This window comes from Pristiophorus japonicus, unplaced genomic scaffold, assembly GCF_044704955.1.
Source record: "Pristiophorus japonicus isolate sPriJap1 unplaced genomic scaffold, sPriJap1.hap1 HAP1_SCAFFOLD_2711, whole genome shotgun sequence".
NCBI classification, from domain to species: Eukaryota; Metazoa; Chordata; class Chondrichthyes; family Pristiophoridae; genus Pristiophorus; species Pristiophorus japonicus.
This window is the reverse complement of record NW_027252463.1, coordinates 8,279-24,950: the sequence shown is the minus strand read 5'-3', so window position 1 is coordinate 24,950 and position 16,672 is coordinate 8,279. Positions and strand designations below refer to the sequence as shown.

The following is a 16,672-nucleotide window of genomic DNA, read 5'->3' as shown; positions in this document are numbered from 1 at the left end:
CTCCCTGGAGCCTCAGGCAATTGGAGAGCAATTGCCCGGAGGCTTTTCCTGAATTGGCCACGTTTCTTTGTATGTTCCGAGAGATAGTGTTACTGGGAGGTGGGACAGGAACATGCCAGGTTATTCTGTCTGACAGACTTTATCTACTGACAGTCTTTGTGTACATTTGTATGTGCAGACTGGGGATTGTCTCTGGGACCTGCCTGGTGTGTGGCTCAGAGATTTCACCCAGTCAATAGCTGAGTCCAACGGCAATCCCCAGTCAGAAGCTGGCAAGATGGTTCACTTTATTGACTGGATCTGGCGCTGGCTCCCATGGGTAACACTCACTTTGATTAATTTGTCCTGGGAGCCAGAGAGTCTGTTCCCTTGCAGGGTCCACCCTTCTCACCCTAAATTCCATAGCAACATAGAAACATAGAAATTTACAGCACAGAAGGAGGCCATTCCATCCCATCGTGTCCTCACCGGCCGACAAAGAGCCACACGGCCCTCGGTCAGCAGCCCTGAAGGTTATATATAAACCTATGAACAATGACGGAAAGGCAAAGAGCACCCAGCCCAACCAGTCCGCCTCACACAACTGTGACATCTCTTATACTGAAACATTCTACACTCCACCCCAACCGGAGCCATGTGATCTCCTGGGAGAGGCAAAAGCCAGATAAAAACCCAGGCCAATTTAGGGAGAAAAAATCTGGGAAAATTCCTCTCCAACACATCCAGGCGATCGACACTAGTCCAAGAGATCACCCTGGCCGTATTCTATTCCCTGCAGTACTTACCATTATATCTGCACCGTCCAACAAAAGGTCATCCAGTCTAATCCCAATTACCAGCTCTAGGTCCGTAACCCTGCAGGTTACTACACTTTAAGTGCCCATCCAACCATCTCTTAAAAGTGGTGAGGGTTTCTGCATCCACCAATCTTCCAGGCAGCGAGTTCCAGATCCCCACAACCCTCTGCGTAAAGAACCCCCCCTCAAATCCCCTCTAAACCTTCCACCTACCACCTTAAAACTATGCCCCCTTGTAATAGACCCCTCCACCAATGGAAATAGACCCTTACTATCCACTATGTCCAGGCCTCTAAATATTTTGTTGACATCGATGAGGTCTCCCCTTAACCTCCTTGTTCCAATGAGAACAAACCCAGCCTATCCAATCTGTCCTCATAACTAAGATTCTCCATTCCAGGTAGCATCCTAGTAAATCTCCTCTGCACCCTCTCAGGTACAATCAAATCCTTCCTGCAATATGGCAACCAGAACTGCACGCAGTACTCCAGCTGTGGCCTAACCAAAGTACTTTACAATTTAAGCATAACCTCCCTGCTCTTATATTCTATGTCTCGGCCAATAAAGGCAAGCATTCCATATGCCTTCTTAACCACCTTATCCTCCTGGCCTGCTACTTTCAGGGATCTGTGGACAAGCACTCCAAGGTCCCTTTGTTCATCTGCACTATTAAGTGGCCTACCACTTAATGTGTTTACCCTTTCCTTATTAGCATTCACAAAATGCATCAAAAGGGGATAGAAAGGTGTTTCTGCGGTTGCAACCGAGACTCGAGGATGGTATGATGCCTCCCTGGTGCAAGGGTCAAGGATGTCTCGGAGCAGCTGTCGGCATACTGGAGGGGGAGTGTGAACAGCCAGTTGTCGTGGTACATACAGGTACCAACGATAAAGGTAAAAAACGGGATGAGGTCCTACAAGCTGAATTTAGGGAGCCAGGAGTTAAATTAAAAAGTAGGACCTCAAAGGTGGTAATCTCAGGATTGCTACCAGTGCCACGTGCTAGTCAGAGTAGGAATCGCAGGATAGCTCAGATGAATACGTGGCTTGAGCAGTGGTGCAGCAGGGAGGGATTCAAATTCCTGGGGCATTGGAACCGGTTCTGGGGGAGGTGGGACCAGTACAAACCGGACTGTCTGCACCTGGGCAGGACCGGAACCAATATCCGAGGGGGAGTGTTGGCTGGTGCTGTTGGGGAGGAGTTAAACTAATATGGCAGGGGGATGGGAACCAATGCAGGAAGACAGAGGGAAATAAAATGGGGGCAGAAGCAAAAGATGGAAAGGAGAATAGTAAAAGTGGAGGGCAGAGAAACCCAAGGCAAAAATCTAAAGCGGTGACATTGCAGAAATAGTCTAAAGGGACAAAGGGTGTTAAAAAGACAAGCCTGAAGGCTCTGTGCCTCAATGCGAGGAGTAGTTGTAATAAGGTGGATGAATTAACTGCGCACGCAGCTATTAACGATTATGATATAATTGGGATTACAGAGACATGGCTCCAGGGTGACCAAGGCTGGGAACTCAACATCCAGGGGTATTCAGCATTCAGGAAGGTTAGACAGAAATTAAAAGTAGGCAGGGTAGCGTTGCTGGTTAAAGAGGAAATTAACGCAATAGTAAGAAGGGACATTAGCCTGGATGATGTGGAATCGGTATGGGTGGAGCTGCGGAATACCAAAGGGCAGAAAATGCTCGTGGCAGTTATGTACAGACCACCAAACAATAGTAGTGAGCTTGGGGATGGCATCAAACAGGAAATTAGGGATGCATGCAATAAAGGTACAGCAGTTATCATGCGACTTTAATCTACATCTTGATTGAGCTAACTAAACTGGTAGCAATGCGATGGAGGAGGATTTCCTGGAGTGTATTAGGGATGGTTTTCTAGAACAATATGTCGAGGAACCAACGAGAGAGCTGGCCATCCTAGACTGGGTGATGTGTAATGAGAGAGGATTAATTAGCAATCTTGTTGTGCGAGGCCTCTTGGGGAAGAGTGACCATAATATGGTAGAATTCTTTATTAAGATGGAGAGTGACATAGCTGATTCAGAGACTAGGGTCCTGAACTTAAGGAAAGGTAACTTCGATGATTGGCTTGGATAGACTGGCAAATTATACTTAAAGGGTTGACAGTGGATAGGCAATGCCAGACATTTATAGATTACATGGATGAACTTCAACAATTGCACATCGCTGTCTGGAGTAAAAATAAAACGGGAAAGGTGGATCAACCGTGGCTAACACGGGAAATTAAGGACAGTGTTAAATCTAAGGAAGAGGCATAGAAATTGGCCAGAAAAAGCAGCAAACCTGAGGACTGGGAGAAATTTAGAATTCAGCAGAGGAGGACAAAGGGTTTAATTAAGAGGGATGAAAATAGAGTATGAGAAGAGGCTTGCCGGGAACATAAAATCTGACTGCAAAAGCTTCTATAGATATGTGAAGAGAAAAAGATTAGTGAAGACAAACGTAGGTCCCTTGCGGTCGGAGTCAGGTGAATGTATAATTGCAAGTTGGCTCCAAAATTGGCTTGGAGGTAGGAAGCAAAGGGTAATGATTGATGGATGTTTTTGTGACTGGAAGGATGTTTCCAGTGGGGTTCTGCAGGGCTCAGTACTGGGTCCCTTGCTTTTTGCGGTATATATCAACAATTTAGATTTGAATATAGGGAGGCCGGCTTGAAAGGCGCTGTCCGGACGTGCTTGATCCCATTGCCCGACATAAACTCCTGGAACTCATGGCTGGTAAAACACGGGCCATTGTCGCTGACCAGGATATCCGGCAAACCGTGGGTCGCGAAAACCATACGCAGACTCTCCACGGTGGTGGATGTCGTGCACGAGTTTAATATGATGCACTCGATCCACTTCGAGTACGCATTGACAACGATCAGGAACATTTTCCCCATGAACGGGCCCACATAGTCGATGTGAATACGTGACCATGGGCTGGTGGGTCAGGGCCACGGGCTGAGTGGGGCCTTCCTGGGGGCATTGCCCAGCTGAGCACACGTCGTGCATCTGTGAACTCAGTGTTCCAGGTCTGAGTCAATCCCTGGCCACCATACATGTGACCGGGCAATGGCCTTCATTAACACGATGCCAGGGTGCTCGCTGTGGAGTTCCCTGATGAACGCTTCCCTTCCTTTCTGGGGCATGACTACCCGGCTGCCCCATAACAGGCAGTTGGATTGGATGGAGAGCTCATCCATCCGTCTGTGAAACGGTCTGATCTCCTCGGGGCACACCCTGTGTGCGGGCACCCAGTCCCCAGTCAGGACACATTTCTTTATCATGGATAGGAGGGGGTCCCTGTTGGTCCAGAGTTTGATCTGGCGGGCTGTGATGGGGGAGCCCGCAGTGTGAAAAGCCTCAACGGCCATGACCATCTCAGCGCTCTGCTCCGACGCTCCCTCGGTGGTGGCCAGTGGGAGCCCGCTGAGTGCGTCAGCGCAATTTACGGTGCCTGGCCGGTGACGTATGGTGTAGTCATACGCAGCCAGTGTGAGGGCCCAGCGCTGTATGTGAGCTGATGCATTAGCATTGACAGCCTTACTGTCGGACAACAGGGATGTTAACGGCTTGTGGTCCGTCTCTAGCTCGAACCGTCTACCGAAGAGGTACTGGTGCATCTTTTTCACACCGTACACACACGCGAGTGCCTCCTTCTCAACTGCGCCGTATCCACGCTCTGCCTGGGAGAGCGACCTGGAGGTGTAAGCCACTGGTTGGAGTTGGCCGTCATCGTTACCCTGCAACACACACCCAACCCCGTAGGATGACGCATCGCATGTTAAAACCAGTTTTTTACAGGCGTCATACAAAGTCAACAGTTAGTTGGAACACAGCAGTTCCTCGCCTTATTGAAAGCCCGTTCTTGACAGTCCCCACAAAACCATTCACAACCTTTACGCAGGAACATGTGTAACGGCTCCAACAATGTGCTTCAGTTCGGCAGAAAGTTCCCGAAATAGTTCAAAAGTCCCAGGAATGATCACAGCTCCGACGTGTTTCCAGGCCTGGGTGCCCGGTGAATCACCTCAGTTTTTGATTCAGTGGGCCTGATCCCATGTACAGCAACCCTCCTGCCCAAAAACTCGACCTCTGGGGTCAAAAACACACACTTGGCCTTTTTCAGCCGCAAGCCTACCCGGTCCAATCGGCGTAGCATCTCCTCCAGGTTGTGGAGGTGTTCCTCGGTGTCTCGACCCGTTATGGGAATGTCGTCTTGGAACACAATCGTTCCAGGGATGGACTTGAGCAAACTTTCCATGTTTCTCTGAAAGATAGCTGCTGCCGAACGAATGCCAAACGGACACCTGTTGTAGATAAATAATCCCTTGTGTGTCGTGATGGTCAGAAGCTTGGATTCTTCAGTCTGTTCCTGAGTCATGTCGGCCAAAGTGAGGTCCAGCTTCGTGAACAGCTTACCACCTGCCAGTGTGGCAAAAAGGTCCTCTGCTCTCGGGAGCGGGTATTGGTCTTGCAGCGACACTCGGTTGATGGTGGCTTTGTAGTCGCCACAAATCCTGACCGAGCCGTCTGCTTTAAACACAGGAACGATGGGACTGGCCCAGTCGCTGAATTCAACGGCCGAAATTATGCCCTCTCTGAGCAGCCTGTCCAATTCACAATCAATATTTTTATGCATCACATACGGCACTGCTCTGGCCTTGTGGTGCACTGGTCTGGTGCCCGGAGTGATGTGTATCACTACTTTAGTGCCCTTGAACGTTCCGACACCGGGTTGAAACAGTGACCTGAATTTTTGCAGGACCTGTGAGCATGAATTTCGCTCCACAGATGAAATGACGTGCACATCCCCCCATTTCCATTTCATCCCAGCTAGCCAACTCCTCCCCAAAAGCACGGAGCCATTTCCAGGAACGACCCAGAGTGGCAGCCGGTTCTGTGATCCATTATATGTTACCACCAAGTTTGCACTGCCCAGCACTGGGATGAGCTCTTTGGTGTAAGTCCGTAGCTGCATGTCAATGCGTTCCAGTTTGGGCCTGCTAGCTCTGTGTGGCCATAGTCTCTTAAATTGTTGGGCACTCATGAGTGACTGGCTCACTCCCGTATCCAGCTCCATGTGCACCGGGATGCCATTCAGTAAGACTTGCATCATCATGGGTGACGTTTAGTGTATGAGCTGTGGACGTCAGCCACGTGAACCCGCTGAACTTCAGCATCCATGGCTTTACCCCAGGCATCATCCTGCATTGCAGATCCCTCATCTGGTTCCTCTGTCTCACAGATTAGCCTCGCTACTGCCTTTTTGCACATCCTGGCCAAGTGTCCACTGATATTACAAATCCTACAGGTATATTGCTGGAATCTGCAGCTTCTTGCAGTGTGTCTACCCCCCACATCTCCAGCATGAGCTGAGATTGAGATTGCGGTTAACAAAGGGACTATTACCCAGCATTCCCCTCTGATTGCCCATTTGGCTGTTTCTAAGCACTCTGATGGTGGGTGTTAATGGTCCTATCGCGGGACGCATTGTTCCTCGAGATGGCGTGAATTGCCAATCCCCTCTCCATTGTCCTTGTTGCAGGCCCACCCTAGAGCCTGTTGCTGCCTGGGTGGTTTCGAAATGCCCTTGCCTGCCTGTGGGGTCCCGAGCAGTTTTCACCATGTTAACTCCCTGGTCCATCGCCACGTTGGGACCAGGGTTGCGTGCGTAAATTTGCTTGGTCTCCTCTTCCCCTGCCATAAAGGTCTGAGCTTTCAACGCCGCCCCTTCTAAAGTCAAGTCCTTGGTCTCTATGAGCTTCCTGGAAATGCTGGCATGATTAATGCCCTCGATGGCAAAAGTCCCTTAATATCTCCCGCTGCAGGCATCAGAGAACTTACAGAAACTGGCCAAGCACTGCAGGTCCGCCACGAAGTCCGAGATGTTTTGTCCCTCCCGGTGCCGGTGAGAGTAGAACCGGTGTAGGCCATGTGTACACTACTTGCCGGCTTGAGATGCTCACTGATCAGTTGGCTGAGCTCTTCAAAAGACTTGTCTGCCGGCTTTTGGGGTGCGAGCAGGTCTTTCATCAGCGCATACGTCTGTGGTCCACAGCTGGTCAGTAGGTGCATACGTCTGTGGACCACAGCTGGTCAGTAGATGCATACGTCTGTGGACCACAGCTGGTCAGTAGATGCATATGTCTGTGGACCACAGCTGGTCAGTAGATGCATACGTCTGTGGACCACAGCTGGTCAGTAGATGCATACGTCTGTGGACCACAGCTGGTCAGTAGATGCATACGTCTGTGGACCACAGCTGGTCAGTAGGTGCATACGTCTGTGGACCACAGCTGGTCAGTAGATGCATACGTCTGTGGACCACAGCTGGTCAGTAGATGCATACGTCTGTGGACCACAGCTGGTCAGTAGATGCATACGTCTGTGGACCACAGCTGGTCAGTAGATGCATACGTCTGTGGACCACAGCTGGTCAGTAGATGCATACGTCTGTGAACCACAGCTGGTCAGTAGATGCATACGTCTGTGAACCACAGCTGGTCAGTAGATGCATACGTCTGTGGACCACAGCTGGTCAGTAGATGCATACGTCTGTGGACCACAGCTGGTCAGTAGATGCACCCTCCGCTTGTCAGCCGCTGTCTCTTCCAGCCAGTCCTTTGTGACAAAGCTCTGCTGGAGTCTTTCCACAAAGTCATCCCAGTCCTCACCCACACAGTAACGTTCCTCTGTGCCACCGGTGGCCATCCTCGTGGTTCGGTGATTCCCGTTTCTCGTCCCCAAATGTAGTGTCTCTGCACCTTACTACAAACTCACACGAGGCATGGATATATCAGACACGGTCACTCTGTGACCTTCACCTTTATTGGCAGGACTAAGGAGTACTGACCCTGGGTGGGACCTGCCCTTTTATACCTGGAAACCCAGGTGAGGAGTGTCTCCCGCAAGTTCACCCCCTGTGGTCAGGGTGTGCATTTCTAGGGTACAGGTACAGTGTGCATGAGTTACAGTTACATGACCAAATCATTACAAGATGGTTAAATACATGACACAGGGGACTTGTACGCCTTTAGTCCCATTATTTTACTGAGTACTACTTCATTAGCGATAGTGATTGTATGAAGTTCCAACCTCCCTACAGCCCCTTGCTTATCCACTATTGGGGTGTTTCAGTGGCTTCTACAGTGAAGACGGATACAATATATTTGTTCAATGTCTCGACCATTCCCCAGTCTCATCCTCCAGGGGAGGAACATTTACTTTAGCCACTGTTTTCCTTGTTATGTACCTGTAGAAACTCTTACTGTGTTTTTATATTTCGTGCTTGTTTCCTTTCATACTCTATCTTCCCTCTCTTTGTCAATTTTGTATTTGTTCTTTGCTGGCTTTTAAACGTTTCCCAATCCTCTGGTCTCCCACTGATCTTGGCCCATTGCAGGCCCTTGTTTTCAATGTGATGCCGACCCTTATTTCCTCAGTTAGGCACGGATGGTTATCCGTTCTCTTACAGTCTTTCCATCTCATTGGGATATATTTTAGTTGCGAGTTAAGAAATATCTCCTTAAATGTCTGCCACTGATCATCAACCGTCCCGTACTTTAATCTATTTTCCCAGTCCACTTTAGCCAACTCTGCCCCCATACCTTTGTTTTCTCAATAATTTAAGCTTAGGACACTGGTTTGAGAACTAACTTACTCACCGCCCAACAGAATTTCAAATTGAACCATGTTATGGTCATTCATTTCACTGTACCAGATCTAAGATAGCCTGCTCGCTGGTTGGATCCGCAATATGCTGTTCAAGGAAACCATCCAGGATACACTCTATGAACTCTTCCTCGGGGCTACGCTGGCCAATTTGCTTTGTCCAATCAATATGTAGGTTAAAATCGCCCAGGATTCTTTCGGTGCATTTATTACAAGCCTCCATCTGCCATGATCTTGCATGGCAGAGCAGGCTCGAGTGGCTCAATGGACTAATCGTGCTCCTATTTACTGCAAAAGCTTCCACAGATATGTGAAGAGAAAACGATTAGTGAAGACAGACGTAGGTCTCTTGCAGTCAGATTCAGGCACTGATGGAAAGCCTGGCCGACAGGAGCTGCCATCGTACCTGGTGTTGGACCTCCTCCTTACCATGCTGGGTTGTGGGGATTGGTGCAGGGCCGGGCCGAGTGGCTCCCCCTAGCCACTCACTCACTGCTTTGGTGAACAAACCTCTATCTGCTGCTGACCTCGACTCTCGCTGTAACTCACCTGGCCTCACTTCTGGGAAGGGGAAGGTCAGTGACATCAACCAGCCAATGGGAATAGATCCTGCCACCAGCTTTGTGCTGGGTACCAGAGCTGTATATGCTGTGCCGAGCGCGAGTGAGAACATCCATATGTGAGGCAGGGAGTGGTCCTGAGGAACACTACCCCATTGTCTAGGCAACGGATGTTGCCACCTTAGTGCAGGCGGGAGACCAGCTACTTTAGGTGGTACTTTAGGGGGTGCCATCCTTTTGCAGGTCACTGCTGACCTTGCAGAGGATCCTGACAGATTGTCACTCCCCGCCCAGGGAGCCCTGTGTAGACAGTGTGTGAGTGAGTGTGATAATATTCACCATGAGGGAGAGTGGCTCGGACACAATGGGCCTTAAATTCCGGCCTCACCAGGTCAGGCCCAAGTGTACATGCCCCGGAAACCGGCTTTTCCGATCTGTCAAAGATTTCTCCATATGGATTCTCCAAATCCCGGGGAGAAGACCATTTGTGTGGGTGAGATTGGGTCATTTGCCCAAATCATGCCCAGAGAATGTCCTTCAAACTCTTAAACCAGGTAAAAGCAGGTCGATACATTACTTTTACCAGTGTAAGAGTTCGAAAACATATCAAAAATAAACTTAAATACATATTTTTACAGTAAAAACCCTTTCCACCAAGGATCATTTATTTTAAACCTTATTGAAACATGTTAAAAAAATTCCAAAACATTTTTTTAACAAAACATTTAATTGACTTTAATTTCAATTAATTTTAAATATGTGATGTGTTTTTAATTTATTCTGTTGCTTTTCAATATTGAGGTGTTTATTCACATTGATAATATTGGGAACTCTGAAAAAGCGAGTTGCCATTATTATCACTGAGAATACTGCAGCGTGATTGGTGCTTCAGGCCCATGTGACTCCAGCTTTACTGTACGTATGGGGAAGGCCATTTCCCTAACGCTACACATGGAATGAAGGTCTCGGATGGGAATCGAAGGTTTACATAAAATATCCTCCGGTCGGAGGCATTTGTCCGAAGGAAGCCCCCAACCGGGATTTCCCCCCCATTATCTGGTGGCATTGAGTTCTGAGGCTGTAAAGTCTCTGCTGCTTCTTATCGTTTAATGCATTTTACAATTACAACAAAGGGATATTTCAGCACATTCTTCCACTGCTCCCGGAACTTAGTCTGTGTCACGGCGTAAATCCCAGTGTTTGTACAGCAACTCAGCTGCTGCAGCATGTAACCCAGTTCAGTTACTAACGCAGGTATAAATACAAGATGTGAAATCCAAACAAGCCGGTTTGCCACAAGAACCACCATATACATTGCCCATAGCAGGATGAAATTCCCCGAGATAACAAACAATAAAATCATGGATTTTCTGCGACTCTCCATCTCGGGGTCTCTGGGACTCTCCCCACTGCTGTGACCCCGGAGTCTCCTGCGAGCTCTGCTGGCCAGTAAAATGTGTCTGACAGTGAGAGCATTGAGCAGCAGGATCAGAATAAATGGGACACACGGGGTTAGAATATAATGAAGTAGTTCGAATACTGCCCAGCCCAGTGATACATAATTAGTGTAACAAAACCAGGGGTTGTTATAAAGCACATACCTACTTGTGAACATAAAATACCAGGGTATGTTCTTTAAACAGCTCAGCACAGTCACTGTTCCCAGAACCACAGCCGCCGTTCTCTCGGTGCAATATTTAGTTTTCAGCTTCTGGCAACAAATGGCCACAAATCGATCGAAGGTGAAAGTGATGGTGAACCAGACAGAACAGTCTGTGGCTGCATAGAGCAGGACGGCGTGGATATTACACAGGGGGATGGAATACACGAAAATAAACTGTTCCTCATAACGAATCGGAATGTGCCTCAGTATCAGATCCAGGATCACCACCAGTAGATCCGCTGTTGCCATGGCCACCAGGTAACGAGTGACACATTTGGAGAGTCCACACTTTCCCCGGGACAGGATCATTATCGTCACTAAGTTCACTGTGAGGAAAGGAAATAACCAGTTAAATTAAACATCAGGCTGGGAGCAAGAGCAGAAGATTGATGGGATTCGGTCTGCAATCTGAAAATCATTAGTGACATGAAATGATATAATCTAATTCTCGTACCTGAGGAAATGAATGCAGTGTTTATTGCAAAAATAATAAGGAATCAATAAATGAAATGGGGATAAAGACAACATGAAATGAACAGATGTTTGATCAATGAGACATTAAATGATAGATCTACCTTTAGCTCAGCAGGCAACAACACTGCCCGAGGTAACAGGGACACACGGGTCAAGAAGCTCTCAGGAAGCCTTCGTGTCCCGGGATCAGTCAGCACCGAGAGCGGTGAGATTCACTTCTGTGCCGCTGTGTTGGTGGGAGGGGGCGGTGATAGGGGGAGAGGGAGGGAGACCCTCATTGTATTCTTGCTCCTGCTGAGGATATGGATTCTAATTCGAACTGAAAGTGAGTGTAACAGAAATAAACATCGACTGCAATTGTGGCGTGCAATAATTACAGGTGGTTCTACTTAAAATGTATGAAGCTAATATGACGATGTTAGGTTATTAAATACAAATGTACAGCAGTTAGAAAGATAACTGGGCTGCAGGAAGTGTATTGAACAATGAGCTTTACACCTTTTTGTTGAAATTGTCGCTCATTGAAAGAAAGAATTTCCGAATAACATGGCAAAGAATGGACTCTGAATAAAATAAATGGTTATCATTGACCAGGGAATGTCCAACTAAATGCTTTGTTTTAGCATCGAAATCGGACGACTTATTCCACAGGTAAAGTGCTGCCCAATGTTTCTGTAAAGTATCTGAACACAAATGGATATGAGTTATTCTTGTTTTCTTTCACATGCTGGTTTCCAACTTGTGCATCGTATATTAGATGGAAAAATATCAAAGGATTGTTTGATCATTAATACTTCAGTTACAATCAGCTGACATTCTTTATGCTGAATGAAAGCAGGGTACAATAGAGAATTACTCCGATTCTCACTGAGAGACCCACTGAGCTGTGGCAGACATACATGAGAGGCAATTGTAAACTCAAAACAAAGATTGCAAATAAATGTCTGGAAATCTGACTGAATGAGCATTTAGTGAGAATGAAAATGACCCGGATAAATCTGTTCCAACCATCAGAAGCAGTGGCAGTAATGCAGAACTGGAGAATGTGGAACATGAGGCACTGGCTGGAACTGAATGATTCGAAACATAGAAACATAGAAAATAGGAGAAACATAGAAAATAGGAGATATTTCAGTGATTTAAGAAGGTGTGTATGATCTGTCAGGATTTGTTCTTCGCACTGTGTGTAAGTAAACATGGCGAGCATTCGGTGAACACAACAGTAAAATACTGTGGATGATGAACGTCTGAAATAAAAATAGAAAATCCGAGAGATAATCAACAGGTCAGGCAGCATCAGAGGAGAGAGAAACACAGTGACTGTTTCAGGTCAATCACCTGTCGTCATTTGGTGGCAAGTTCCCGAAACTTAGAAAACCTGCTTCTGATCTGATACAAATGTGCAGTGTAGCGAGGATTCTCAAATTCAGGAAATAAAGTGTCTCTTCCAATATCTTTGCTTGAGTTCAATACAGAACATTTGAATCTTGATGGAGCAATATCATTTAAAGAATCAATAGCCGACAGCACGGTGAGGTACCAGATACACTAACAGCGAGGTACCAGATACACTAACAGCGAGGTACCAGATACACTAACAGTGAGGTACCAGATACACTAACAGTGAGGTACCAGATACACTAACAGCGAGGTACCAGATACACTAACAGTGAGGTACCAGATACACTAACAGCGAGGTACCAGATACACTAACAGCGAGGTACCAGATACACTAACAGCGAGGTACCAGATACACTAACAGCGAGGTACCAGATACATTAACAGCGAGGTACCAGATACATTAACAGTGAGGTACCAGATACACGAACAGTGAGGTACCAGATACACTAACAGTGAGGTACCAGATACACTAACAGGGAGGTACCAGATACACGAACAGTGAGGTACCAGATACACTAACAGTGAGGTACCAGATACACTAACATTGAGGTACCAGATACACTAACAGTGAGGTACCAGATACACTAACACTGAGGTACCAGATACACTTACAGCGAAGTAACATATACACTAACAGCGAGGTACCAGATACACTAACAGCGAGGTACCAGATACACTAACAGTGAGGTACCAGATACACTAACAGCGAGGTACCAGATACATTAACAGCGAGGTACCAGATACACTTACAGCGAGGTACCAGATACAGTAACAGTGAGGTACCAGATACACTAACAGCGAGGTACCAGATACACTAACAGCGAGGTACCAGATACACTAACAGTGAGGTACCAGATACACTAACAGTGAGGTACCAGTTACACTAACAGTGAGGTACCAGATACACTAACAGCGAGGTACCAGATACACTAACAGTGAGGTACCAGATACACTAACAGTGAGGTACCAGATACACTAACAGTGAGGTACCAGATACACTAACAGCGAGGTACCAGATACACTAACAGTGAGGTACCAGATACACTAACAGTGAGGTACCAGATACACGAACAGTGAGGTACCAGATACACTAACAGCGAGGTACCAGATACACTAACAGCGAGGTACCAGATACACTAACAGTGAGGTACCAGATACACGAACAGTGAGGTACCAGATACACTAACAGCGAGGTACCAGATACACTAACAGTGAGGTACCAGATACACTAACAGTGAGGTACCAGTTACACTAACAGTGAGGTACCAGATACACTAACAGCGAGGTACCAGATACACTAACAGTGAGGTACCAGATACACGAACAGTGAGGTACCAGATACACTAACAGCGAGGTACCAGATACACTAACAGCGAGGTACCAGATACACTAACAGCGAGGTACCAGATGCACTAACAGCGAGGTACCAGATACACTAACAGCGAGGTACCAGATACACTAACAGCGAGGTACCAGATACACTAACAGCGAGGTACCAGATACACTAACAGTGAGGGACCAGATACACTAACAGTGAGGTACCAGATACACTAACAGTGAGGTACTAGATACACTAACAGTGAGGTACCAGATACACTAACAGTGAGGTACCAGATACACTAACAGTGAGGTACCAGATACACTAACAGTGAGGTACCAGATACACTAACAGTGAGGTACCAGATACACTAATAGTGAGGTACCAGATACACTAACAGCGAGGTACCAGATACACTAACAGCGAGGTACTAGATACACTAACAGCGAGGTACCAGATACACTAACAGCGAGGTACCAAATACACTAACAGTGAGGTACCAGATACACTAACAGTGAGGTACCAGATACACTAACAGTGAGGTACCAGATACACTAACAGTGAGGTACCAGATACACTAGCAGTGAGGTACCAGATACACTAACAGCGAGGTACCAGATACACTAACAGCGAGGTACCAGATACACTAACAGTGAGGTACCAGATACACTAACAGCGAGGTACCAAATACACTAACAGTGAGGTACCAGATACACTAACAGTGACGTACCAGATAAACTAACAGAGAGGTACCAGATACACTAACAGCGAGGTACCAGATACACTAACAGCGAGGTACCAGATACACTAACAGTGAGGTACCAGATACACTAACAGCGAGGTACCAGATACACTAACAGCGAGGTACCAGATACACTAACAGTGAGGTACCAGATACACTAACAGCGAGGTACCAGATACACTAACAGCGAGGTACCAGATACACTAACCGTGAGGTACCAGATACACTAACAGTGAGGTACCAAATACACTAACAGTGAGGTACCAGATACACTAACCGTGAGGTACCAGATACACTAACCGTGAGGTACCAGATACACTAACAGTGAGGTACCAGGGACACTAACAGTGAGGTACCAGGGACACTAACAGTGAGGTACCAGATACACTAACAGTGAGGTACCAGATACACTTACAGCGAGGTACCAGATACACTTACAGCGAGGTACCAGATACACTAACAGCGAGGTACCAGATACACTAACAGCGAGGTACCAGATACACTAACAGCAGTGAGGATGTCCCATTATTTTTAAACAACAACACGTGCATAAACAAAATGCAATAGAATACCATTAATAACTGATTATCCCTTGGTACAGAGCAAGAATGATATTACAGTGAAACATGATTTATATATTTAATAATTGAACATAGATACTTACTCGGAACACCAAAAGCAGCGAGTAGAGGATAGTAAATATGTTGTATGTCGATCAATAATTTTCTTATCATGCCTTCTAGAGCCCATCTATCAAACATGGCTAGAAATTCATCAGACATGGGAGGCGCTGGTGGGATGCGAGACACAACCATGACTTCCCTTCTGTGACTCACTTCTGGTATCTGTGCTGGAGGAGACCTGCTGATTGTGTGAGGTGAAACATTGAAGGGAGCTCCTTACATTGAGCAGAGGGAAATCCCAGATGACATCATTAGGCATCACTGTAACTGACATTAATCACAGACATTGAACAAACAGACTCATTGAACCAATGTCATCACAAAATTTCACTGCAACTTAATCCAGCTCACCGTATTGTACACAGTTTTAAATTAAAAGTGAGATAATGTGCGATTTTTTATACACCTATAAAATACCGAGGACAAAGATAACATAGTTTATATTCCTGTCTTGAATTAAAATTGAGAACAAAAGATGCGAAAGTGACAGAAACAAAGGAGGGATAAAAGATGAAAAGTCAGATTGCAGCAACCTTGTTCTCTGATGCATTGGATCCCAGGCCAGCAGGGTCAAAACATTCCCAATCAATAAATGTTCCCAAACGGCAGTATCTGAGCGATGGTCGCTGTAATGGATCAATCGGACTCGCGTACGTGACACAACTCCAGCCTCAATCCAGGAATTCCATTCCAAGCCCTCTAGATTACAGTCCTTCCACTTCAGTCCAGGAATTCCATTCCAAGCCCTCTAGATTACAGTCCTTCCACTTCAGTCCAGGAATTCCATTCCAAGCCCTCTAGATTATAGTCCTTCCACTTCAGTCCAGGAATTCCATTCCAAGCCTTCTAGATTACAGTCCTTCCACTTCAGTCCAGGAATTCCATTCCAAGCCCTCTAGATTACAGTCCTTCCACTTCAGTCCAGGAATTCCATTCCAAGCCCTCTAGATTACAGTCCTTCCACTTCAGTCCAGGAATTCCATTCCTAGGCCCTCTAGATTACAGTCCTTCCATTTCAGTCCAGGAATTCCATTCCAAGCCCTCTAGATTACAGTCCTTCCACTTCAGTCCAGGAATTCCATTCCTAGCCCTCTAGATTACAGTCCTTCCACTTCAGTCCAGGAATTCCATTCCCGGGACGGTCTATATTATCTGACACTCGAACAGGAACAACAGGTTATTTGTAAAGAATGACCTTACCCAATCAAGCATCTCCTTTATCGAGGGGAGGAATAATAAAAGAAGCAAAGGTTTGATCCCAAGGAACCAAAGGAAATTGCTTAAATATTAACCATTGAGATAAGTACTCTGTAAATATCTCAATACACCATGAAATGCTCTCGAAACATTG

At 46.6% G+C, this 16,672-nt stretch overlaps 1 protein-coding gene across 1 annotated transcript; it reads right to left on the bottom strand.

Moving 5' to 3' along the window:
- Positions 1-10,153: 10,153 nt before the first annotated feature.
- LOC139247543 (probable G-protein coupled receptor 139) lies at positions 10,154-15,376 on the bottom strand (the record flags this gene model as incomplete). The annotated part of the gene is made up of 2 exons (XM_070871651.1): positions 15,303-15,376; positions 10,154-11,029 (listed from the first exon to the last, which is right to left on the bottom strand). Coding segments are annotated over exons 1-2 (946 nt in total), but the record flags the coding sequence as incomplete, so codon positions are not given.
- Positions 15,377-16,672: the final 1,296 nt, after the last annotated feature.